Raw genomic sequence first — 25,501 nt, 5'->3', positions numbered from 1 at the left:
TGGTCTGAAGTTTGTTGCTATTACTTTTCTAAGTGATCCGAGTTCTGGTACTTCAGGTACCGGGTCTCAATATGGCCTTTTTTCCATAGACTCCCATTATAAACTTTTTAGGTTTATAAAATGACAAGCTTTCAAAATATCTACACCAAACTCGGCCAGCTCCTTCAGGGTGATACTCTGAACAAAGGTTTAAATTGGTGTACTGACTGGCCTTTCGGTTGTCCCACAGCCCCGCCCCCAAATATGCAAAATCAAAAAACTTTTTATAACATGGACACGTGACATATCGAAACACTCAGAACAATGAGGGGAACTTCCTCATGGTATTCTGATGATGTCACGTGAAAATCAAAAATTAGCACAACATGGGCGTCATATATCAAAACACTCAGCCCAATGATGGGAATTACCTCACATGTATTCTGGTGATGTCACATGATGTCAGGTGAAAATCAAAAATTAGCACAACGTGGACATGTGACATATCAAAACACTCAGCCCAATGAGGGAAACTTCCTCAAGAGTATTCAGATGACATCACATCACAGCTTGTCTCCACTTGCCTCCAAATGTTTTGGCACCCTAGCTTTCTGTACACTAGCTTTTAAAAGTAACAGTGTCCCTTATGTCTACTCGCCTCCATAAAGCACCAACCTGCGAATACTTGCGAATTTCGTCAAAGCCAACATCAAAGATTGTCGCGACGAACTTTACAAATCTAGTTGAATTTCCTTTCTCTTTTTTTGCATATTGTTGTTTTCTTTATTCATAGTTTTATTCATGTCAATTCTGTTTTTATACCAAATCGGTCATACGCTACACCACATGGTGTACTCTACGTGGTGAACTATTTTTATATGATATAAAAATCGTCATATAAAATGTATATTATATAGAAAATAATATGTATTTAAAAGAAGATTATAAGGACTTCTTCTCATAACACTTCTTATTAAAAGTTTCTCATGAAATAGAAAGAACAGAAGATGACCCATGGTGCATTATTAATTATTCAGCATTTAGACTATGGAGCATGGAGGCAGTTTCCATATTAATTTCACTTCTTGGAGTTTTTAGTACTTGGTCTAAAGCAGGACTCGGCAACCCGCGGCTCCGGAGCCGCAAGTGGCTCTTTCGTCCCTCTGCTGCGGCTCCCTGAAGATTTGGAAAATAAATATTTAATTTTAAATGTATTTTATTTTAGCTAGTTAGTTTAAAAAAAAAATTAATTCTAAATTCTAAGATTATGATGCTCTTGTAACATTAAAACAAATCGTGTTTAATTTGTTTGTCGCTCAAAATATGCGTCATAACTGCCGACTTGCGAAATCCGACATAGAAGCAGACGCATTTTTGGCTTACTGCAGCCGGTAAAAAAATTTTTGATGTCATGAATACGAAGGGGACTCAATTAGACATTCATTCATTCTCTACTGCTTATCCGAACTTCTCGGGTCACAGGGAGCCTGTGCCTATCTCAGGCGTCATCGGGCATCAAGGCAGGATACACCCTGGACGGAGTGCCAACCCATCGCAGGACACACACACACTCTCATTCACTCACACACTACGGGCAATTTTCCAGAGATGCCAATCAACCTACCATGCATGTCTTTGGACCGGGGGAGGAAACCGGAGTACCCGGAGGAAACCCCCGAGGCACGGGGACAACATGCAAACTCCACACACACAATGCGGAGGTGGGAATCGAACCCCCAACCCTGGAGATGTGAGACAAACGTGCTAACCACTAAGCCACCGTGCCCCCCTCAATTAGACATTGAAAGTATTGAAGTTATTTGAAAGTAACCTTCAACCCAGCATCTTTTTTGTTCAAACTGTTCAAAATATTTTTGTTTGCCTGCAGAAATAAAATTTCGTTTACTCGGTAGCAGTTCATCGATTTCATAAATGCAACACGCTACAGTTTTTTTTTCTATACTTTCCATAAAGGTAAAAAACAATATATGCAGTATCTTCATTTTAGATGTCAAATGGCTTTTGTGGCTCCCTGTGGTTTTTTCCGTGGGAAACGGGTCCTAATGGCTCTTTGAGTGTTTAAGGTTGCCGACCCCTGGTCTAAAAGAACAATCTATGGGAAAGTATTAAGTATTGTGGTTGACCCAGATATGGGCAAGGACATGCTCTTCAGAGCTGTGGGTTGTGTGTGCAGAGGGCTGAAGATAAGGCGAGGTGTGTTTTGTCAGGTTTGATGGAAATCAGCCGGGGTGCACATGTGTGTCAAGTGCTTGGGCACACCCCTCTCTGTGTTTATGAGAGAGGTGCTGGAATGTCAGGGCATAGATAGAAAAGCATGATAAATAGAATCCATGGTCCAGATCTCTCATTCCTTTGTATAAATCCCCCGCCAACACGTGCGCACAAGCAGGCTGTGTTTGTGTTTGCATGGTTTTGTTGTTTTGTGTTATTGGCTTCTTATCTGTGAAAGACTGATAACTACCACAGTGGGGTAATTCTCCATGTCAACAAAGAAAACACTGTTAGCTCTTTGAAACCTACCTTACCTCCTCCCACACGATGACCGTCTCAGATCTGACCTTTCTTCGAGCCTGTTTGTTTAACATCTCCGTGCGGTCCCTTCAGTACATCGGCCGCGATTTGACGTACGTATCGATACGTTAGCGTCTTCATCTCGACGAAGTCTAGAGAGGCCAGCGGATAGATAAGCACCTGTAGTACCGTGGATCTTACCTCAGTTATAAAAAGATCAGGTGGTGAGAGGATAATAAGAAACAGGACACATGCTCAGGTTTTTGGTTCGGTTTACTCGTTCTGGAAATAGGGCCAGTCTGTGTGGGGTCTCTTCCTTGTACCCTAAGCCACCAGACCTGTTAATGCACTGGATTCCTTTCCTAATCTCTTCTACCCCCATGGGGAGGTGGATGAAGCCCAGGCACTGAGCAACATCCCCCTCCTCTAACCAAGAATCTGGCACAACAAAGGCAACAACAAAAAAAAAAAACAGTAATGGAGAGCAGAAGAAAGAAGAGAACGGCATTCCAGGACACCACGGCGGAACGGCAGGCTCGGCTTTTAGCCATCGGATCCGTGGCGAACAGGAGATAGCGTCAGTGCAAATAACTTCCACTAACGACGACTCTTGGATTCGGCTCACCTTATCTCGTCCTCATGGCTGGTCGTTTAACCGTTACAGGAAGAAGAGCTTTGGAAATGATTAGGATCTTGACACGGCCTTCTGGATTTAGCCGCTTACTTCAGATCTGCATTTCCCAAAGTTTATGATGTTTAACATACCTTTAATTATAGCTGTGTATTTAACCAGATTTGCTCCGGTGTTTTAGAACTTAGGTTCTAAACAGCTCATTCTTTAGGATTTAGCTCACTGCTCATAAGCAATGCACGGTACACTGTTGTTATCCAACCTTGTTATGTTTATTCAATGCTGTTTACTGAGGGTTGATTTTAAACTTCTACGAACATCGCTATCTACACACAAGCGTCTATCAACAACCTTAACGTGAACATCTGCCCCAGGTGGCAGCATCACTTGACCAAGCAGGAATATATACGGAAAAGGAAAAAAAAAACAAAGAAGAAACTGGAGATGTAAAGCCTGGGATTTACTTGACGAGGCATTCTGTTATGGATGCTTTAATAATCTCACGATATTTTGAGCGTTTAAGTTCACCTTCTGATTAATCTAACAAAATCTACTCTGTCCAAATCCAACAGTCTCTCACTTTACCAATGGCTCCTCGGTTTCTCCCTCTGCCCGGGTTAGAAACTTCATTTCATCTTCGATAGTAGTCTGTCCTTATTATCGGTGTTTCCAGCTCATGTTCTCTTCATCTTTGTAGCTTTGCTCATCTCTGCCCATTCGTCACCTCGCAAACTACTTCCGTTCTTACACATGCTCTGGTCACCTCGCACTTTTAAAGCCCACCATAATCTTGGTCCACCATACCTCTCAGATCTTATAGATCTACGCTCCCTCCCGTACTCTTTGCTCTTCCTTATCTAGGCTTCTTATTACACCCCCTGGCCTTTTGCCCACTGTGGGCGCTAGAGCTTTTATTCCCACCGCTGCTTGTCTTTCCCGGAAAATATCTGTAACACCGACTCTTTCACCACCTTCAAAGCCTATTTGTTTAGTTGTGCTTATTCCACATGATCATAGGATTTTTTAGTGTTGTTAAATGTTATTTTATTTACTTGTTTGAATTTGTATGGTGACCTTGAGGGACTTGAAAGGCATGCACAAAAAAAATTATTTATTTGTTCGTTCGTTCGTTCGTTCACTCACTTACTCACTCACATTATTATTATTATTATTATTATTATTATTATTATTATTATTATTATTATTATGTATTCTTTTTATTCTTATTCTTTTAATTTTTTTATTACAATCATTATTATTTTTATTTATTTATTTATTTGTGTTTATTTATTTATTTATTTATTATTATTTATTTTTATTATTTATTCTTTTTATTCTTATTCTTTTTTTAATTATTATTTATTTATTTATTTATTTAGTGTTTTTTATTATTGTTGTTATTTTTATTATTATTATTTATCAGATTAAAGAATTCAATAGTGTTGTTGTATAAGTGCTTAGAATGTTGCATCTTTTCTGCAAACCGATCCCAGTACTTTATCTATAGCCACGTTTGGGGCAAGAGGTTTTTCCGCAGACGCTCCAATCATCACATCCTGATTCTTCCCAGCTCACAAAACCAGTGTTTTCTTGATGCACAAACTGCAGATATCACTATGTTTTGAAGGTGTGCTTCCGTAAAGGACGTTTCTGCGCGATCCTCTGCATGCTACGACTAACCAAGTCATTCTTTACCCACCGTCTTCCCAGCACTATTAAATAGCAGCCTGGAAAGCAGAACGTTTGATCACTTTTCTGTCACGGTGTTAAACGATTCCTTTCGAATCTTACAGGACATGCAGAGACTAGTAGTCTTTGTATATTTCAAAGCATACCACCTTCAACACAGGCTTTGAAGCTTATTATAGACCCGAATGTCCAAAGCACGTTCATTTTTCTCCTTCAACATGGGATTGACTTTCTGCTTTCTTCGCTTCGGTTGAACGGAACCGCCAGCGATCTTGTACATAGGATAGTGTTTCTCCTTGCACGTTTCTCAGCTTTACTTCTGGAATTGACTTTCTGCATAGCAGATTAGATCAGGTAGTGTGCTCCGGAGAGTCGAGCTGTTGGTTTTAGAATAATGCGCTAATTAAAATTGCTTGAGCAGGATCTGTTATTCAAGGCGCTCTGCTAATGAAGAAGTGGATGGTGCCAACTATGAAATTAACCTGCGCTGCACTTGCTGCTGGGTTTATGGCTACGTCATGTGGGGGGGTGTTTCGGCGGATATACTGCCACGTAGGATACGGAACGATGAATAAATCTTTTAGGAATCGCAGCGTCATGAGGGACAATGAAACCTACTGCACTTTTTTCTAACTGACGCTGCAGTTTTATAGTAAACCGGTGTATGCTGCTTACATTCATCAAACTGTTTACATGCTGTTTTGCATACTTTCTTTACTTTTTTGCTCTTTACACACACTAACATTTCAGTTGTTTTACACACACTGTACAACATTTCAGTCGTTTTACACACACTGGTCAATATCTTAGTTGTTTGGTGTTTTTGCACAATTCTATACAGTATCTCAGCGACCCTGCTGCTTAGAAACTGTTTATTATAGTATTATTATAGTGTTACTGCACACAGTATTGTTGAACATACAGTATTTCCACTGATAGGCACTGTTTCTGTTTTTGCTTATTGTCTTTTGTGTATTGTCATTTTTTGTATTTTTTGTATTGTCTTATAACTTTTTGTCTGCACTGTCTTGTTTTGCATTGTCTTGTCTTGCACTGTCTTGTCCTGCACTGTCTTGTCCTGCACTGTTTTTTGTCCTGCACTGTCTTTTATCCTGCACTGTCTTTTGTCCTGCACTGTCTTTTGTCCTGCACTGTCTTTTGTCCTGCACTGTCTTTTGTCCTGCACTGTCTTTTGTCTTGCACTGTCTTTTGTCCTGCACTGTCTTTTGTCTTGTGCTGTCTTTTGTCCTGCGCTGTCTTGTGTCCTGCACTGTCTCTTGTCCTGCGCTATCTTTTGTCCTGCACTGTCTTGTCCTGCACTGTTTGTCTTGTCCTGCACTGTCTTGTCCTGCACTGTCTGCACCGTTTGTCCCAGGTCACACAGATGCACTTTATGTATCTAGGACTAACTTACTAAGTCCTTATAGCTCTGTCTTTGTTCTATGTAGCACTATGAACCTGGAGAAACGTTGTCTCATGTCACAGTGTACTTCAAAGGCTACAGTATATATGATTGTAATGACAATAAAAGCTTCTTGGCTTGACTCGAGGTCTTTCCCTTTTTACCGTACCTTTAGCATATTGTGTTGATAAGAAGACAATGGTGATGAAATTCTATTCACTTCTAATATAAATGAAGATTATGTAGTAATTTGCTAAGTATCTGAATGTGTATTTCATACCATTTCTTTGGGAATAAAAGCGAGACAAAGAAAAGAACCACAGAAAGCGATATCACTATAAAAACCTGCCTTTTGAAATCCAGTGTTGAAAAATTGCTTAGTGGCTGACTTTGTGGAGCTCTGCCGGAGTGTATCGATTTTGGTTTGTGCATGCGAGTGAGATAGCAAGAAAAAATCTTATAGCGCGTTTCATTAAAAACATTTTTTATAGTATATATATATAATTACGTGCACTTTATTCGCCTCACTCCTGGAGGAGTAAGATAAATTTTGCACCAGTCCTTGCATTATTTCCTAGTCTGCCTCGGGCACTAAACGTGAGGGACGTCTCACGGGTAGGTACCTAATACGTGTAGTTGAATCGTTCATCAGCCGTACTGGGTCTGCTTCAGAAAGGTTCTTTTCTACATTCTTAGAAGGAAAGACCTTTGGATGGGTAAACATTTTATTCTCCAGTGGAGACAATCTTAATTATTCTCATTCGTGCATTATTGAGATACCAGTCAGCAATTTTGAGCATATACAGTACTGATCTCTTGGGGTCACATATATATATATTCACTGATCCACAAAGGACTAAGGACGGTATCCCGCAGCGCAATCCAGCAATATGAGGCAACCCCCTGTGGTGACGGAGTGTTGGGGCTTAAATCCTGAGCATCTGCTTAGGAGCACATCCAAGAGTGGCCGTGGTGAGGAAGTGAACCAGGGTCACTGTTCACCATCAAAGCCTTCACACCCCCCCCCCCCCCCAATGCAGTGTCTGACTCTCATGGCCTTGAGCAATCTCTTTATTTATTAATAGAGTTTTTCTATCATGCACTGCCACATTGATGGGAATTAATGGTCTGCAGTCGTTCATCCGTCTGACCGGCGTAGAGCGCTACTTAACATGTGTCCCGAGAGTTGTTTGTCTGTTTCCTTCACAAACAATGCCAGGTATCGTATTTTAATCAACCAGTTTCTGTATTCCGGACTATGTTTTTTTTTACCGTACGTGCCAGTTTCGGCGGACAACTTTGTAGCAAAAGTAAAAACTGCAATAATTATTTCAATCTCCATCCTTCCATATGGCATCCAATGGGAACAGACAGAAAAGGTGGAGCCCTGAATAGGATATTTTTTCAGCTCTGCTTTCATGGGTGTCTGTGTAGACAAGTCCCTGAGCTAGCCTGTCTTGCTTTGATGACTGAAGGAGATGGAGTTCCAATCAGTGTGGTTAATTACTGTGTCCAGAGGAGGTGAGAGGGGCAGCAGCGAGTGAAGTAGTGGGGAAATTACCTGAGTGCTCCTGGGATTTGCTATCTGCTAGAGCCGGCAGGTTGGCTCTCTGACATAAGAGACGCCGCCGCTTCGTATTTCATTTCCTGCTTTGCTACCAGTCTTTTCTCTCATCTATCCCCTTTTCTAGCAAGTTTCACTTTATCCCTTTGTGGTGTTCTGGGATTCACATATGGACCACAGTTCTAATTGACATGGAAGATGTTGTCTTTTTCCTGGTTGAGTAGGTGGGACACTGAATATATTTAATGCAGTGCAAGTAACCAGTGTGATCAATTCTGTCCACACAGCATTTTAATGGACAGGTCTGTTTTTGTCTTCGAGTGAAAGAGCTCTTTTTTTTTTTGTCTTCGAGCTCTTTTTATCACTGGCTTCACCTGAGGCATGACCCTGTTTCTCATGCTTGATAGTGCCAAGAAAATTGACTAACCAAAGTAGGTCCCTGGCCTCTGTAAATGAAGCCATTTCACATTTGGAATTTATTCATGGTGAATGCCAAACCGCGCTGAGCGCCGACTCTCGGCAGATGTTGTGTTTAACAGGAAATTGAAATGATACTCGTTGAAAATGTTATCTTTTTTTTTTACGCATCTTAGTCATTCGTTGACTTTAACGCGCTCCGATTTTTGACATATATTTACTTTATTACGGTGAATGTCAGTTCCACTTAACATTCGAGTACAGTTGCATTAGGACAGAGTTGGCTTGGAGGTGGAGTACTTGGGTTAGCTCTGGAAGCAGCTTGCAAAACCCTGCCAAAGGTACACGGGGTAGCTTGAGGTGCTTGGAGCTGAAAAACTTGGATCCTTTCCTCTTTAATTTGCCAACTGTATGTGTGCCAAGCCAATAAACCTGGCACGACGGCCTACCAATCATTTTGTACAGACTTTGCACCTTGGCCCCTCGCTGTGAGGGCAAAGGAGCTATCGGAGTATCCAGATCACCAGGGAGGTGAGCCATGCCTAGCTGTACCCTGCCTTCATTAACTCTGGCAACTGCTTAAGGAAGCTATACATGGCAAGGCGGAGCTATGGAGCACAAAAGAAAAGGAAGCAAAACGCTCAAATGACAAAAGGCTTCTTCTATTCTCTGCCCCTTTCCTTTCTTCAGTGGTGACAATGACCTTTAAAAATGGTTATTGGTTCCGCCTCTGCATTATGTCCACGCTTCAGCACTCGCGCACCAGAGAGAAGGGTCAGCATTTAAATATCTAACTCTGAAAGGCTTCCGAGGTCTTGTCATGTTTTCGTTGGGCTTAATTAACTCAGTCAATTTAGCGAGCATTCGTTAAGTCCCTTGTTTTATTTCATGGCACAAAGGTACGTTCGTGGCAGAAGGCATTTATATAACAGGGAGTTCACTACAAAATCATATGTGAGACTCTTATATTTATAACTTCAGCTCTGACAGATTATCTATCTATCTATCTATCTATCTATCTATCTATCTATCTATCTATCTATCTATCTATCTATCTATCTATCTATCAATCTAAGATATTTAAGACTATCTATCTATCTATCTATCTATCTATCTATCTATCTATCTATCTATCTATCTATCTATCTATCTATCTATCTATCTAAGATATTTAAGACTATCTATCTATCTATCTATCTATCTATCTATCTATCTATCTATCTATCTATCTATCTATCTATCTATCTATCTATCTATCAATCTAAGATATTTAAGACTATCTATCTATCTATCTATCTATCTATCTATCTATCTATCTATCTATCTATCTATCTATCTATCTATCTATCTATCTATCTATCTATCTATCTAAAGTACAGTTGCTGGTCAGTAAGGAGAGAGTTATATGAGGAAGTTTTTTACAGTGTTTTACAGTCAGAGTTAAATCTGTATCTGTAACATTTCTGTCGCTGGAAAATCTTGAGGCTGGACGACTTTGTGGTTTCTCGGAAACAGAGCCAGCTGTTTATTTGTTTAATTAACTTCAAGAGAAAAGGAAGGTTAAATGTATGAGAGTACAGTTGTTTTTTTTGTTTACCACTGAAGTGATAATGCAACAGTTTTTTGGCTCTTCGACCACACTAAATGTCACTGTAAAACGATTATTAAACACAAACACGTTAGCGAGTTGTGATGTGTATAAAAAACATCGGGCTGTGTTCTGATTGGAAAATAATTTGGTGATGGAGATGTTAAGTCTAGTCGCGTGATACTCCGTCGTTGTTGACCGATTTATTTCCCGTCACGTATTTCTTCGTCCGACGCTTGCGATATTGCCATCAGTAGATCCGTTTACCGTGTGACATCATCACAGGAAAGTCAGAAAACAGATTCGTCTTTGAGGTTTATTCCGTCAAAGATGCCGAAAGGCTCTCATTTCGTGAGAAGACGTGGGGTGTAGTTTTCATTGTGCTTGGTGGTGACAGATGGAGGGAGGGGAATGATGCTGGAAGATGAAGGCAAGCATGGAATGAAGCAGACATGCTGGAGGAGGGCAGACATGAAAGAGAGATGTGTTTCCAGTCTGCCTAACGAGGTCCTGATGCTCGGGGGGTTGGAGTGACAAACACCAGAGAGAGTGGAGGAAGAGAAAAGTATTCATCCCTGTATTATCAATAAAGACAGCCTCACTACAGCCCCATTACACCTTCGTTTTATGTCGTCTGAGCTGTTTTCTTTTTCCCTCTCGTGCTTATTGTTTTCAGCATATTTTATTAAACTGAAGGTCAAACAGCTGGGATGCTTCTGCTGCTCGATAAAGCCACAGGCCATTTTCTCTCGTACAAAAAAAAAAAAAAATTGCGTACGAGTGTTGAATTTCTAATGCAGTGGCTGTGAAGCGTCGTGAAATCGGTATGTTAGATTATAACACCTTAGTTAGCATTTCCGTTCCAGATGTTTGATTTTTAAACTCGTGCTAGGTCGCGTGGTGGTCGGTCGGGAGCTTAGCGCACGCAGGCCTGGATGACCGATAAGAAGTGACTGGATTTACTATTAAAGAAATAATCATCTTTGTAGTATTGTGTACAGATGAAGTGCATCATTCCTCATATCATAGCACTTATCATCGCTAGTGTGGTTTATTAATCATGTGGTAGCCTAGTGGTTAAGGTGGGCTAAGAATTCGGAAGGTTGTGAGTTCGATTCCTACGTCCACCAAGCTGCCACTGCTGGGCCCCTGAGCAAGGCCCTTAACCATCAATTGCTCGGTTATATAAAATAAATAAATAAATGAGATAAAATGTAAGTCGCTCTGGATAAGTGCGTCTGCTAAATGCCGTAAATGTAAATGAATCGAAGAACGAACCGGTGCTCTTTTTAAAAAAAAATCTGTTTATACATTTGTTCGTTTGATGTTGTGTAACATCCACAAAGCTTCCTGTTACCGTTCTACTTTTATTTGTTTATTTGTTTGTTTGTTTGTTTTCTAGCCAGCCTCAATTTTTTTCTTTCTATCGGAGATAAGTTCAAATTCCTAAGATACCTTTAACAGACGGAGGTGAAGCTATAACTAAGAGCTGACACCAGCGACTGCTTCCAAAAAAATTGTGCTAAATAAAGTAAATAAATAATAATAATAAAAAAAGCAAGCAATAACGTATTAGATCGGAGTAAATTGACGTGGTAGCTTAGTGGGTAAGGTGTGTGATTATCAACCGGAAGGTTGTAAGTTCAAATCCCATTTCTACCAGGGTGCCACTAATGGGCACCTTAGCAATGCCCCATAACTTTCAATTGCTCGGTTGTGTATATATATATATAAAATGAGATAAAGACGTAAGTCGCTCTGGATTACGGGCGTCTGCTAAATGCTGGAAATGTAAATGTCCTGATGAGTAACTGAATGTAGATGAACACCAATCAGAATTGAGAATTCAGCAGCTTGTTGTAGCAACCGAAATCTTATAACAATACGTTTTTTTTATTTAGACGAGTAATAAGTGTATTCGGTGCAGTTCAGTTTAACGGTAACTTCTTAACCAGAGAACCTTTAATACTAATTCCTCAATTCTTTTTTTTCCCGCCATTGTTCAAATCGCAGTACAAACAGAATCGAATTAAAATGTCCACCCTAAAATTGTGTCCCTCTAATAGAATGGATGTAAATTTGGATGTTTTTTTGGGTTTGAAGTCAAAGCAGATAAACTTCACTCAGATATGTGGCTTCCTGCCGAGGAGCGACAGGGAACAGTGTGTCAAGCCGAGGACGTACCCACGTGTAGCGTCCTTGCCGTTTTACCTCTTTCTCATTAAAAAGACAATAATACGAAGCGTTATTAAAAGCATCAGTGTCGCTCTACAGGTGACTCACAGCGTCTAGCGTGAACGAGTGTGTGAGAAAGAGATGTTAGCTTTATTCTAGCTTTATAAATTAGGTCCACACATCTCAAGGGCACGTTATCCTCGTGTGACTTAATCATCGGCGCATGAAGGCGCATCCCTGTAAGCAGCGCCCGTGTCCTCCAGAGCAAGTGCACACGTTATTCATATGAGGAGTAGAAACCTGCCCCAGGAGAAAGAGCAAGCGTTTCAGGAAAACGCTGAACGAGACACGACTGAAACGCACAGTATTATTTCCTGTTCGTCTGCTTAGCTGTAAATGCCTACGAGCGCTGCTTTGAGCCGTGCTTCCAAAAACATCTTAGCCATGGAATAAAATGGGTTGTATGTCACTGGGAAGGAAGGTGAAAGCTCGGAACATCAAGCAGACAAACTCATTTTCTCTCTCTCTCTTTCTCTCTCACACACTCTCTCTCTCTCTCACTCTCTCTCTCTCTCTCTCTCTCTCTCTCACACACACTCTCTCACACACTCTCTCTCTCTCTCTCTCTCTCTCTCTCTCACTCTCTCACACACTCTCACTCTCTCTCTCTCTCTCTCTCTCTTACACACACTCTCTCTCACACTCTCTCTCTCTCACTCACTCTCTCTCACACACTCTCACTCTCTCTCTCACTCTCACTCACTCTCACTCTCTCACCCACTCACACACACACTCTCTCTCTCACACACACTTTCTCTCACTCACTCTCACTCTCTCACGCACTCTCTCTCACTCACTCTCACTCTCTCACCCACTCACACACACACACACACTCTCTCTCTCACTCTCACTCACTCACTCACTCACTCACTCTCTCTCACTCTCTCTCTCTCTTTCTCTCTCTCACTCACTCTCACTCACTCTCTTTCTTTCTTGCTCACTCTCTTTCTCTCTCTCTCACTCACTCTTTCTTTCTCTCTTTCTCTCTCACTCACTCTTTCTCTCACTCACTCTCTCACTCACTCCCTCTCTCTTTCTCTCTCTCTCACTAACTCTTTCTCACTCACTCTCTCTCATTCTCACTCTCTCTCACTCTCTCTCTCTCTCTCTCTCTCTCTCTCACACACACACACACACACACACACACACACACACACACACACACACACACACACACACACTGATTGCTGTGGATTTACTTGTAAGCACCAGGCTATTGCGCTAGCATTGGGATCCATTTCAGCTAATTACAAATTTGCTCAAAATGACCCATGTGACCAGATGTGATCCCGATGAAGACTCTGGAGTGAAGGTTGTGTGTACGACGCAGCCCTGGAGAGCGTCGACCCATAATGCATCCTAAAATGATGTCCTCAGGATTTCTATTGGCTGTTAAATCGGTCCCTCCAGGAGGTTTGTTGTGATCGATGAGGCCGAAATATTTGACTTTGCTGTGGCTTTTTTTTTTTTTTTTAATTTCTGACACAATTGGTGTTCAGCGATCCTTTTGAAAAAATTGCAAACTTCTCCAGGTATCGCAGAGTTTGCGTCATTTTGCGTCATTTCTTCGTTCACAAATCCCGGGAATTCTCAGGAGCCAATATTTAATAATATTTACCAATGTTTAACAATTGTATGTGTTCACCAAAAGTCAGTGTTATTTAGTTATTGTAGATAAAACACAGCGTTCCCTCGCGATGCAGCAGGATTCGGGAATAGGAACAAATATGTGGAAGCAAAAAACAGATGTTTCACTGCAGGGAGAGAAAATGGAACGTACCAACATGCTTCACTCTCCTCAGAAGTCAGCAAACTGCTTAATGTCTCATTTACATGAAGTTAAACTTTACTAATCTGTACATCACTAATGGTGCCTTTGGCTGCTGTCACCAGCTCTCAGTGATAATATAACGCCATCCTGCTGCTTTGTGGGTTCAGTGCCAGTGCGAGTGGGTAAGGCACACTCAGGGTTGTTGCTTGGGCGGTTGAGGTTCGAGCCACTGCTGGACCCCTGATCAAAGCCCCTAAACCTTTGTGCTCCAGGACGCTGTATCGTGGCTCAACCTGTGCTCTGACTCCAACCTCCAAAGTTGGGATTATGCAAAGAAAGAATTGCACTAGACCTTCTTCTTCTCCTTCTTCTTCTTCTTTTTCTTCTTTTTCTTCATCTTCTGTTTTGATATGGTTATCGTTATTGTTATTTTTACTTATTTATTAATATTTGTTTATTATTATTATTTTTATTTATTTTTATGATTATTATTGTTAATATTTAATATTATTTTATGATTATTATTATTATTATTTGATTCTTATCATATTATATAGTCTTATTATTATTTTAATATTTTTTCTTATTCTTCTTCTTTTTATTTTCTTTTTCTTATGTTTTTATATTTTTCTGCATTAGTATTTTCTTCTTATTATTTTGTCTTCTTTTTATGATTATTATTCTTATTTTTATTCTTTTCTTAATCTTCTTTTATTTTCTTGTATTTTTCTTTTTCATTCTTTTTTATTCTCTTTTTCTTTCTTATTCCCTCTTAGTATCTTCTCTTATTCTTATCTTTCTCTTCTTTTTCTTCTTTTTCTTCTTCTTTTTCTTTTTCTTCTTCTTTTTCTTTTTTCTTCTTTTTCTTCTTCTTCTTCTTTTTCTTCTTTTTCTTCTTCTTCTTTTTCGTTTTTTCTTCTTTTTCTGCTTCTTCTTCTTTTTCTTCTTCTGCTTCTTCTTCTTCTTCTTCTTCTTCCCTCAATAAGCTACCCTTTGTTTTCCTTCCACCTTGCTTGTGAAAGCATCTTACATAAGGTCTAGCACGAGTGAATTTTACAAGTTTACTATCTCAGATGAAACACTCTCACGTTTTTGTTTTTATTTGTATTTTTTTCCCAACAAAAAACGATTCAAATCGATGACAAACGTCGTCAAACTCATGTAAAAGTTCATTAATAGCTTGTTGCTATGGGTTCATTTTAAAGACATTTCTAAGACATCTTGTCTACCGGAGTGTCGTCAGCCATCTTGTAAACGTTTCCCATCCAGCATCAGCTCCTGGTAGCTCCGCCCCCTCTTCTGCTACGTAAGCAAAGCTGGAGCGTTGATTGAACGAAGCCTTCAGTACAATAAAGTACTGATACTACTGATACTACAGCACTGCGTGTACGGGTTCGATTCAGCTATAGTTCAGGTGTATAGGTATTTTCTTGCCTTCTAAGTCATTTGCGTATGATGAAGCTTTACATGCTGAAGCCTTTCTCCGAGTTGAGAGCCGTTGACATTTATTTTCGAGGCTCTGGGTGTCTTGGACGAGAAGGTAGCAGAACATCGTCTCAGTTATAATGCGGATGTGTTTCTATAAGTTCCGCAGTGCCGTATTCAGCCCACTGCATTCTTTACTAATCGATTCATTGTTTGTCCACTTCTTTGTTCCAACTCCAGGTTCTTCTGAACATTCATTCATTCATTTTCTACCACTTATCCGAACTACCTCGGGTCACGGGGAGCCTGAGCCTATCTCAGGCGTCATCAGGCATCAAGGCAGGATACACACTGGACGGAGTGCCAACCCATCACAGGGCACACACACTCTCATTCACTCACACACTATGGACAATTTTCCAGAGATGCCAATCAACCTACCATGCATGTCTTTGGACCGGGGGAGGAAACCGGAGTACCCGGAGGAAACCCCCGAGGCACAGGGAGTACATGCAAACTCCACACACACAAGGCGGAGGTGGGAATCGAACCCCCAACCCTGGAGGTGTGAGGTGAACGTGCTAGCATGGTAGCCTAGTGTAGGCGTGTGGTAGCCTAGTGATTAAGGTGTTGGACTACCAATCAGAAGGTTGTGAGTTCGATCCCAGGTCCACCAAGCTGCCACTGTTGGGCCCCTGAGCAAGGCCCTTAACCCTCAATTGCTCAATTGTACAAAAATGAGATAATGTAAGTCGCTCTGGATGAGGGGGCGTCTGCCAAATGCTGTAAATGTAAAAGTAAAAGTTTGCCTGTTGTTCACGGACTCTGAGGGGAGAAAGTGCTTACTGCTCATATCTTGTGGCATGAATAAATATTTGCATTTGTTTAGGAGGAATTCCTTTAGGCCCCCAGGAACCTTTTACAACTTTTGTGCAGAATCAACCAGCTTTGAATGCGTGCAAACACCTGCATCATTTCTGCCGATGGCTTTAACCCAGAGGGACGCGTACTGTACGCTGCGAATGTAAATGATCAGATCTTCAGTGGAGCTCAGAGAATTTCAGACTTGGACTAAAGTAGGCGTTAGTCGGTGATATCGGGGCCGATTCTTTTTCTTTTTTGCCGCCGATCGGCGTAAGTGACTCGAGACGTCGGCGTCTGTGCTGTGGGGGTTGGAAGATGTCGAGTCTACAGCATGCAGATGGTCCTCCAGTTTGGCTGGTGGCTTGTAGGGAGTTTTGCGTGCCACGTTGCCAGCCTCCCTGGGAGCTCCAGAACTGCTAAAGATGCTAATGATTAAGCGTGTAGTTCTACTGATGGCCTGTGGGACAGGAGGCTAGAATTTCCCTCTCTGGCTCCATGGCCCAGGCTTTACCATCTGTCTTCTTGCCTTCCTGCCACTTCTGTCCCTGTGGCTCCTATGTGACATTGTTTTCCAGCCGTTTTTCCACCGTGTCCTCTCGCTCTCACCCGTTTATCTTTAACGCTTGAATTGGACACACACCGAGAAACATTTCGTGTCAACTGGCTGTCGATTTTTATTCCATTTATTTATTTATTTTCCCGTACACAACGGCATCCATCCCTCCCATCCCCTAATTCGATCCAGATGTGTTTATGCTGGATCTGCTACTTCTTCACAGCAATATTTTAGGTTAACATTCACCGCAGAGTGCCATTATTTTCGAGCAGCAGAGTGGTCCGGCCAACAAAAGCAGCTGTTTTAGAGCTCTGCAGTGCTGTCGCAGAAGTAATCAGAAGTGGAAGCGTCAGCAGACGGTGTAGAGAGAAGTGCAGAGAGCTCCTGCTCAGCGCACAGACCACAATTACTGCCTCCACCTTCACAAAACAGCCCACACAGTCCATTACGGGTCAGTTTGGGAGTGTGAGGGAAGACAAACGGGCAGCCCGTGATTCATTCTTTTACCCTCCTCCACTGCTGTACACTTTATTTGCTTGCTGCTGTGCAGTGCTAAGTAAAAGGCTACAATAGGGTTATCTTTTGTGTGTAAATGTTTCCAGACTTTTCTTTCTGACCCGAGCTATGATGGGACTCGGGGCTGAAGGCAGCCTGGTGTTCCATCAGTACCATCAACTGGGTAGATATTTCTAGGTGCTGTATTTTGTGGGCTTGTGTGTGTGTGTACATGTGTGTGTGTGTGTGTACGTGTGTCTGTGTGTGTGTGGGCTTGTGTGCATCTGTATGTGTGTGTCTGTGTGTGTGTACGTGTGTCTGTATGTGTGTGTGTCTGTACGCGTGTCTGTATGTGTGTGTGTCTGTACGTGTGTGTGTGTGTACATGTGTGTGTGTCTGTACGTGTGTCTGTATGTGTGTGGGCTTGTGTGCATCTGTATGTGTGTGTCTGTGTGTGTGTACGTGTGTCTGTATGTGTGTGGGCTTGTGTGCATCTGTATGTGTGTGTGTCTGTACGTGTGTGTGTGTGTACATGTGTGTGTGTGTGTACGTGTGTCTGTATGTGTGTGGGCTTGTGTGCATCTGTATGTGTGTGTCTGTGTGTGTGTACGTGTGTCTGTACGCGTGTCTGTATGTGTGTGGTCTTGTGTGTGTCTGTACGTGTGTCTGTATGTGTGTGGTCTTGTGTGTGTCTGTACGTGTGTCTGTATGTGTGTGGTCTTGTGTGTGTCTGTACGTGTGTCTGTATGTGTGTGGGCTTGTGTGTGTCTGTACGTGTGTGGGCTTGTGTGTGTCTGTACGTGTGTGTGTGTCTGTACGTGTGTCTGTATGTGTGTGGGCTTGTGTGTGTCTGTACGTGTGTGGGCTTGTGTGTGTCTGTACGTGTGTCTGTATGTGTGTGGGCTTGTGTGTGTCTGTACGTGTGTGTGTGTGTGTGTCTGTACGTGTGTGTGTGTGTCTGTACGTGTGTGTGTGTGTGTGTCTGTACGTGTGTGTGTGTGTCTGTACGTGTGTGTGTCTGTATGTGTGTCTGTATGTGTGTGGGCTTGTGAGTGTCTGTGTGTGTGTGTGTGTTTGTCTGTACGTGTGTGTGTGTCTGTACGTGTGTGTGTCTGTATGTGTGTGGGCTTGTGAGTGTCTGTATGTGTGTGTGTGTGTCTGTACGTGTGTGTGTGTGTCTGTATGTGTGTCTGTTCGTGTGTCTGTATGTGTGTGTGTCTGTACGTGTGTCTGTATGTGTGTGTGTCTGTACGTGTGTGTCTGTACGTGTGTGTCTGTACGTGTGTGTCTGTACGTGTGTGTCTGTACGTGTGTGTCTGTACGTGTGTGTGTCTGTACGTGTGTCTGTGCGTGTGTGTGTCTGTACGTGTGTCTGTTCGTGTGTGTCTGTTTGTGTGTGTGTCTGTGTGTCTGTTCGTGTCTGTGTGTGTTTGTGTATGTGTGTCTGTACGTGTGTGTCTGTGTGTGTCTGTGTGTGTGTCTGTACGTGTGTGGGCTAGTGTGTGTGTGTGTGTGTGTGTGTCTGTATGTGTGTCTGTACGTGTGTGTCTGTATGTGTGTCTGTACATGTGTGGGCTAGCGTGTGTGTGTCTGTACGTGTGTGGGCTAGTGTGTGTGTTTTTACGTGTGTGGGCTAGTGAGTGTGTGTGTGTGTGTCTGTACGTGTGTGGGCTAGTGTGTGTGTCTGTATGCATGTCTGTGTGTGTGTGTGTTCGTGTGTGTTCTAAAGACGACGACTAAATGGTGTGTGAGTGCAAGTGCAAATCTTCTAGTAATGCAGCTCAGCCAATGCACTCTCCCACCCCCCACCCCCATACACGACCGCACACACAACGTTTTCCTTTTCTAGGTGCCATTACTTTTACTCCAATCGATCAGCTTGTTTTAATACCGGACGTGTTTTCACTGCTTCCTTTCAGGTCCTTAATAAGAAACTAACGAGTTACGCGAATAAAACCGAACCAATTGAATTTGAACCAAATTGATTTCACATCGCAAAGTCGGACTCATCAACACGACCCAGAAGCTTCCATCTTCCAGAAGCTTCCATCTTCCAGAAGCCTCCATCAACCAGAAGCTTCCATCAACCAGAAGCTTCCATCATACAGAAGCGTCCATCAACCAGAAGCGTCCATCATACAGAAGCGTCCATCAACCAGAAGCGTCCATCAACCAGAAGCTTCCATCGCTTCCATCTTCCAGAAGCCTCCATCAACCAGAAGCTTCCATAACCAGAAGCTTCCATCAACCAGAAGCTTCCATAACCAGAAGCCTCCATCAACCAGAAGCTTCCATAACCAGAAGCTTCCATCAACCAGAAGCTTCCATCATACAGAAGCGTCCATCATCATACAGAAGCGTCCATCAACCAGAAGCGTCCATCGCTTCCATCTTCCAGAAGCTTCCATCATCCAGAAGTGTCCATAACCAGAAGTGTCCATAACCAGAAGTGTCCATAACCAGAAGTGTCCATAACCAGAAGCGTCCATAACCAGAAGCTTCCATCATCCAGAAGCTTCCATCGCATCCAATCACAAGAAGTTTTCCAAATGAATTGTCATGAATTTCTTGTGAGAATAAATCAGTTAGCATCCAGCTTGATAAATGAGGCTGGACGTGAGCGGAGAGGAATCAGGGGACGCCTCATTATCGGGGGTGCAGGAGGTTAGTCGACTTCCAGGATCCCTTCCAAGTTGTAATGGCAGCAGGACGGCGTCTCGCGCCAGCCGTAAGCCACGGAGTCTCTTCACGGCTTTGTCTCCGAACCGAGCGAGCTAGCGAGCGAGACGTGCAGGACTTCTGTTTAGCATTCAAGCTGATTATTCTGCGCATTAGTAAGAAAGCACCTTAAAAAGCTCCTTATTCCTGTCCCCGCTCCTCGTCCCGCCGGATAGTGCGGATAGTTCCGGGTTATTTCTTTATTTCAACGCTTTCTTGACGGCTCTCGGGGTCGAGATTTGAATAATTTATGAGGACGTTGTAATTGCTTGTCCTTTGACTTCAGCATTAATGTTGCAAATAACTTTCATTTCAACAGAATTACTAAAATATTCAAATGAGGATCGATGTCCAATTTCGCTGTAATGGGATGACTTACAAACCAATTCCCTTCGTCCTGCGTCCTAATTTGCATATTGAGTCTATTTCACCATTTTTCTTCTTTCTTTTCGTTCTCTTTTGTTTGTCACATTTGTTTTGCTGTCAGATATTTTTCTTCGATGCTCACATGCACATGTACGTCTTTTCTTGCTGTTCACTTTCTTTTGAAATGTGTGTTTTATTTATTTATTTTTTTTGTCATTTACAAAAAGATCGTTAAAGACTTATGGAGTAGTGATGTGTCATAGGACGAATATCCATCTAAAGATTCTCATAGGACTAGTGATTTCTCTCTCTCCCCCTCCTAAAAGCAGAGAGAACAAGAAAATCAAAAGAGATAAAAAACAGAAAGAGCAAAAAAGAGAGAGAGAGAGAGAGAGAGAGAGAGAGAGAGAGAGAGAGAGAGAAAGAAAATAGATGGGAGAGAGAGAGAGAGAGAGAGAGAGAGAGAGAGAGAGAGAGAGAGAGAGAGAGAGAAAAAAAAAGAGAGAGAGAGAGAGAGAGAGAGAGAGAGAGAGAGAAAGAGAGAAGGGAGAGAGAGAGAGAAAGAAGTAGAGAGAAAAGGGAGAGAGAGAGAGAGAAAGAGAGATGGGAGAGAGAGAGAAAGAGATAAGTGAGAGAGAGAAAGAAAAAGGAGAGAGCGAGAAGGGAGAGAGAGAGAGAGAGAGAGAGAGAGAGAGAGAGAGAGAGAGAGAGAGAGAGAAGGGAGAGAGAAAGAGAGAGAGAAGGGAGAGAGAGAGAGAGAGAGAGAGAGAGAGAGAGAGAGAAGGGAGAGAAGGGAGAGATAGAGAGAGAGAAGAGAGTAGAGAGAAGAGAGGGAGCAGGAGGGAGAGAGAGGTAGGGAGAACAAAGAGAGATGGAGAAAGAGGAGAGAGTCGAGGGGGAGAGGATCAGAGGGGAGTAAGAGAGATAGAGAGATCTACTCTTCTCCCTCTCTTTCTCTCCTCTCTTTCTCTTTCTTGCTCCCCCCCTCTCTCTTTCTCCCTCTCTCTCTCTCTCTTTCTTGCTCCCTCTCTTTCTCTCTCTCTCTCTCTCTCTCTCTCTCTCTCTCTCTCCCTCTCTTTCTCCTTCTATTTCACAAAAAAAAAATAAAGTACCCTTCAGAACTTTTGAAGCATGGAGGTCTTAATGTCTCTTGTTCATCTCTCGCTCTCTCACAGGCTCTGTCAAGAGGCACTTTAACCCTTTCTGGTTCTCTGTGGAACCCTCGGATACGTTAGCTGTGCGGGGATCCCCTGCGTCACTCAACTGCTCTGTGTCCAGCGAGCTACCTGCGAAGGTGCACTGGAAGAAAGATGGCGTCCTGCTCAACCCAGACGACCGCAGGCAGGTCCTGCCCGACGGCTCGCTGCTCATCAGCTCCGTCATGCACTCCAAACACAACAAACCCGACGAGGGCGTCTACCAGTGCGTGGCTACCATCGAGAACCTCGGCACCATCAGCAGCCGCACCGCCAGGCTCGATGTCGCAGGTAAGAAGATGCGCTGTTTGTCTCATTAAGCTTTTATGGGATTCAGGGGCTGTTGTCTTTCTGTCGGTTGTATTGCCGAGCTACGTTTTTTTTATTTCACGCTCATCACTGTGACTCAAGTGAGCGTTTGTCGAAAAGTCAATTTATCTGATTCCTTTCTTCCCCAGCTTATCAACGACATCATTGTTCAATGTAAGTTGCACTTCAATGAGGCACGACGGCGCGTCCCGTCTCATGTAGCCCCATTGTAAACGTTGTCAGCGGGGGTTTATTCTGCCCTGCAGTGCCGCCTTTATCATGGTAGTCGGAGTCGAGGCACCATGAAAGTGACCTTGTTTGGTTTATATGAGGGATTATAACAGGGAATATGAGCTGTTCCAATCGGTTCTTGGCCCGTAATTTAATTTGCGTCTCACCAAAACTCGGCCGCTCCCTAACCCCATCTTCAGCCCCTCGCTCGAGGCTTCAATCCTTTAACAAACGGTGGTTTTCGGACGTTGTGCCACGGTGCACTTTTAATCCAAACCAAACATTTCTCCAAACTTAATTAGAGATGTTTTAGAGATAATAATCATAATAATAATAATGACATTAACAATTACTATTTAATACAAATTAAAAATCTTTTTCTTTCCTGCTTTATTTCTGTCCACCTTTTATCTTAATTTGTCCATAAACAATAACTTTTAGTAATATTATGAATAGTGCTTAATGTCCAGGAAAAAGAGGAGTGATGCTGAGCGTAAAAAAATAGTGTGTGCACACGTGTGTGTGTGTGTGTGTGTGTGTGTGTTATATATAACGTGAAGCCGTTTTTTTCTATACACTTGTGACTTTATCTGCTCTAAGAAACATTCGGCCTCGTCTTCAGCCAGGTTGGGCTATTTGTATTCGGCGAGCGTCTGAGCGAGATGATGGCGCAGAGATCAAAGTGTAGGGAACGAGAGTCGGCTTCGAGCGCAACGCTGAAATGAAAACACATCTGAAACGAATGGTTTCATTTTGCGTCCTCTGCTCTGCGTGGCTCGGTGTAGGCCGTGAATTCTGCCTGGTTGAGCTCGAGCGCTCAGATGCAGCCATCGTTTTCTCTTCATTTGTAGTCTGGGTTTTTACCTCTTTTATTTATAGTCCACTGCAAACATGACATAAAAGTCTCGGTTTATTAAAACCCAGGAAATGCGTTTGTGGTCCTCGTGTATGGAACAGGCCACAGATGCGATTACAAGTGCCACAGTTTACGACCGTTCTTTCTGGCTCTACAATAACAGTGTAAAGGTCATGTGTCTTTTTACAACGATGTCGTGTCAAACTAATATAGATGTGGAGGGAAAAACGCTGTGACATCACCAGAGATAACAATCCAATGACCCTGAACCTGGATTATGCTTTATTGAGGGTGTGTGAGCTACCCGAGGACAACATGTGGAAGCCTGGGAGTTTCGTTTTTAGCTTTTTTTTTTACTGGCTTCAACCAAACAAGGGGCGGAGCAGTAAACAGGAAGTGTTGTTAGGTGAAAGAAAACACAGGGTTTTTTTTTTTTTCTTTGTTCAAATTTGGTAGCACATCTCTAGCTGGCTGGAGAAATGTGTTTCTGAGGGAAGATTTACAGATAAGTCAATTTACTGTACAAATAGGAAAATTGATGAATTTAGTTAACCGCGGGGGGGGGGGGGGGAATCAAAGACATAAAGACAGAACTTTTAATTAAACAGTAAGTAAAGTTTAAAGAGAGTCACCAAGTTAATGGAGACTCACCAACTTGGAGTGGTGAACAAATTTAGCGTGTTAAGAATAGTGTTGATCGGTGCTGCTTCCCCACTCCGTCAGTATGTTTTATACCACAGCGCTGTTACATTTACTGCGAAAGGTCCTATAACAGCAGATCTCTCAGGGCCTTTTTACACCTGGTCACTTCAGGTGTCATCTCTGATCTGATAGCTATCTGATTTGTTAAAACGGTTCCATTTACATCAGGCCACATAAATGCGTCTCGGCGAATCGGATATCGATCCGATCTTTCTACTCGCGCCCAATATGCTAATATATTTTACCTCATTTCCAGGGTAATTGAAATGGAACACGCTTTGGTGGATGCGATTTTCAGAACGCAATCAAAAAGAAGACGAAAAAACTTGTTAGGATGTTTATGCTACAAAAACAACATTTTTTTAGCGTTTGCTGCATTTTCGCTGACCGCAGCAGCGCATTTTAAGCTCCAACGAGACACCTGGGTGAAAGATCACCTGCGAGTGACGTACTTCCGCTTGGGAGGAGTATAGCGCTGACGTATGTGGCTTGAACAACCACATGCATTTACACCTGTCCAGTTTCATCTGAAATGCGTCCCAGACCTCCTCCTGAAGGGGTTTGAGCGATCGGATTTATATCCGTCTCGAAAACGTTTCAGAGGGCATTTAGACCTGGTCTATTTACCATCGGATAGCTATCGGATCACAGAAAACGCATGAAGTGACCAGGTGTAAAAAGCCCCTTAGTGTAAGAAACGCTGCAATGTAAAGCAAAGGTTTTTGTCATCAGACGATGCCTGGTATGACGGTCAGGGGTGCGTAAACTTTTGGCCATGTAGCTTACTGTATATCTCTACTTGTCAGTAATGATGATGATGATATAATGTATCCACCAATTAGGTAGCAGAATAAACTAGCCTATAGTTTTAGTGTATGTTGTAGAAGCTGACCTGCTCTGAGTTGGTAACCCCAGTGCTCTCTATACAAAGCTCTCGTCATGATAGATGTTTATCCCTTTCTTTTCTCTTTCCCGTTCCCTCACTCGCACATGACCTTTGCTTAGGTAGGGACCGTAGCTGTTCCCCAGTCTGCCTGCGTTTCTGTCAATCACTCAATGTTTCATTTCACACTGCAGCTTTCCACTCACGCTAGCTCTTTATCCTCACAGCGACGCTAGCTGAGACGCCGCGACGCCAGCACAAACACAACACACACAGCTATGAATTACAAACACCTCTTCCAAAGGCTGTCTGATTTCTTTGCAGGCCCTTTAAAAAAATGGTGATTGCAGAAGTGTAGCAAGCAATCGAAGCTGTAGTGTTGTATCAGAGGTCCGCACGGGATTGCTGGCGGTTCGGCACTGTGTTACTCGGGGTTAGACGTCCTGATGAGTCTGGGCTCAAAGACATCTTGGTTGAGAGACTTGAGATTTGATGCAGTTCTGTTGCTCTCAGTTTATGTCGAGATGCTGAAATCATCCTGGTGGAGAGTTTTAGCTCGAGACACGTGAGTATCACTCCAGTATACACCAGGCTTGTGTTTGTTTATTTATACTTCAATAATACAACCAAAATCCCATGTTCACTAGCTTACACTACCTACACAATCTATATAGGAACAGGGCTTATCCATCCATCCATCCATCCATCCATCCTTAAGTCATCCTACTTGACATGAAAAGTCTATCTCTGTCCATCCAGCCATCGATAATCATCCTACTTAGCTAAGAAAGTCTCTGTCTGTCCATCCATCCATCCTTCCATCCATCTATCCTCCCTTCCATCCATCCATCCATCCATCCATCCATCTGTCATCCTACTTGACAAGGAAAGTTTGTCTGTATCCATCCATAATCATCCTACTTAACTAAGAAAGTCTTTGTCTGTCCGTCCATCCACCCATCCGTCCATCCACCCATCCATCCATCCATCCATCCATCCATCCATCCATCCATCCATCCATCTGTCATCCTACTTGACAAGGAAAGTCTGTCCATCCAGCCATCCATGATCATCCTACTTAACTAAGAAAGT

At 42.6% G+C, this 25,501-nt stretch overlaps 1 protein-coding gene across 10 annotated transcripts in view; it reads left to right on the top strand.

The window, feature by feature from the left end:
- neo1a (neogenin 1a) overlaps positions 1–25,501 on the top strand; it is a 149,921-nt gene that overhangs the window by 37,417 nt on the left and 87,003 nt on the right. For all 10 annotated transcript variants that reach the window (XM_027153099.2, XM_027153090.2, XM_027153093.2 and 7 more), the window contains exon 2: positions 21,408–21,719. In XM_027153099.2, the coding sequence (XP_027008900.2) occupies positions 21,408–21,719 (312 nt within the window). The remainder of the gene's footprint in view (positions 1–21,407; positions 21,720–25,501) is intronic.

The sequence above is a fragment of the Tachysurus fulvidraco genome, chromosome 2 (assembly GCF_022655615.1).
Source record: "Tachysurus fulvidraco isolate hzauxx_2018 chromosome 2, HZAU_PFXX_2.0, whole genome shotgun sequence".
Classification (NCBI taxonomy): Eukaryota; Metazoa; Chordata; class Actinopteri; order Siluriformes; family Bagridae; genus Tachysurus; species Tachysurus fulvidraco.
Note: the sequence above shows the minus strand (reverse complement) of the source record. Positions and strands in the feature narration are given on the sequence as shown.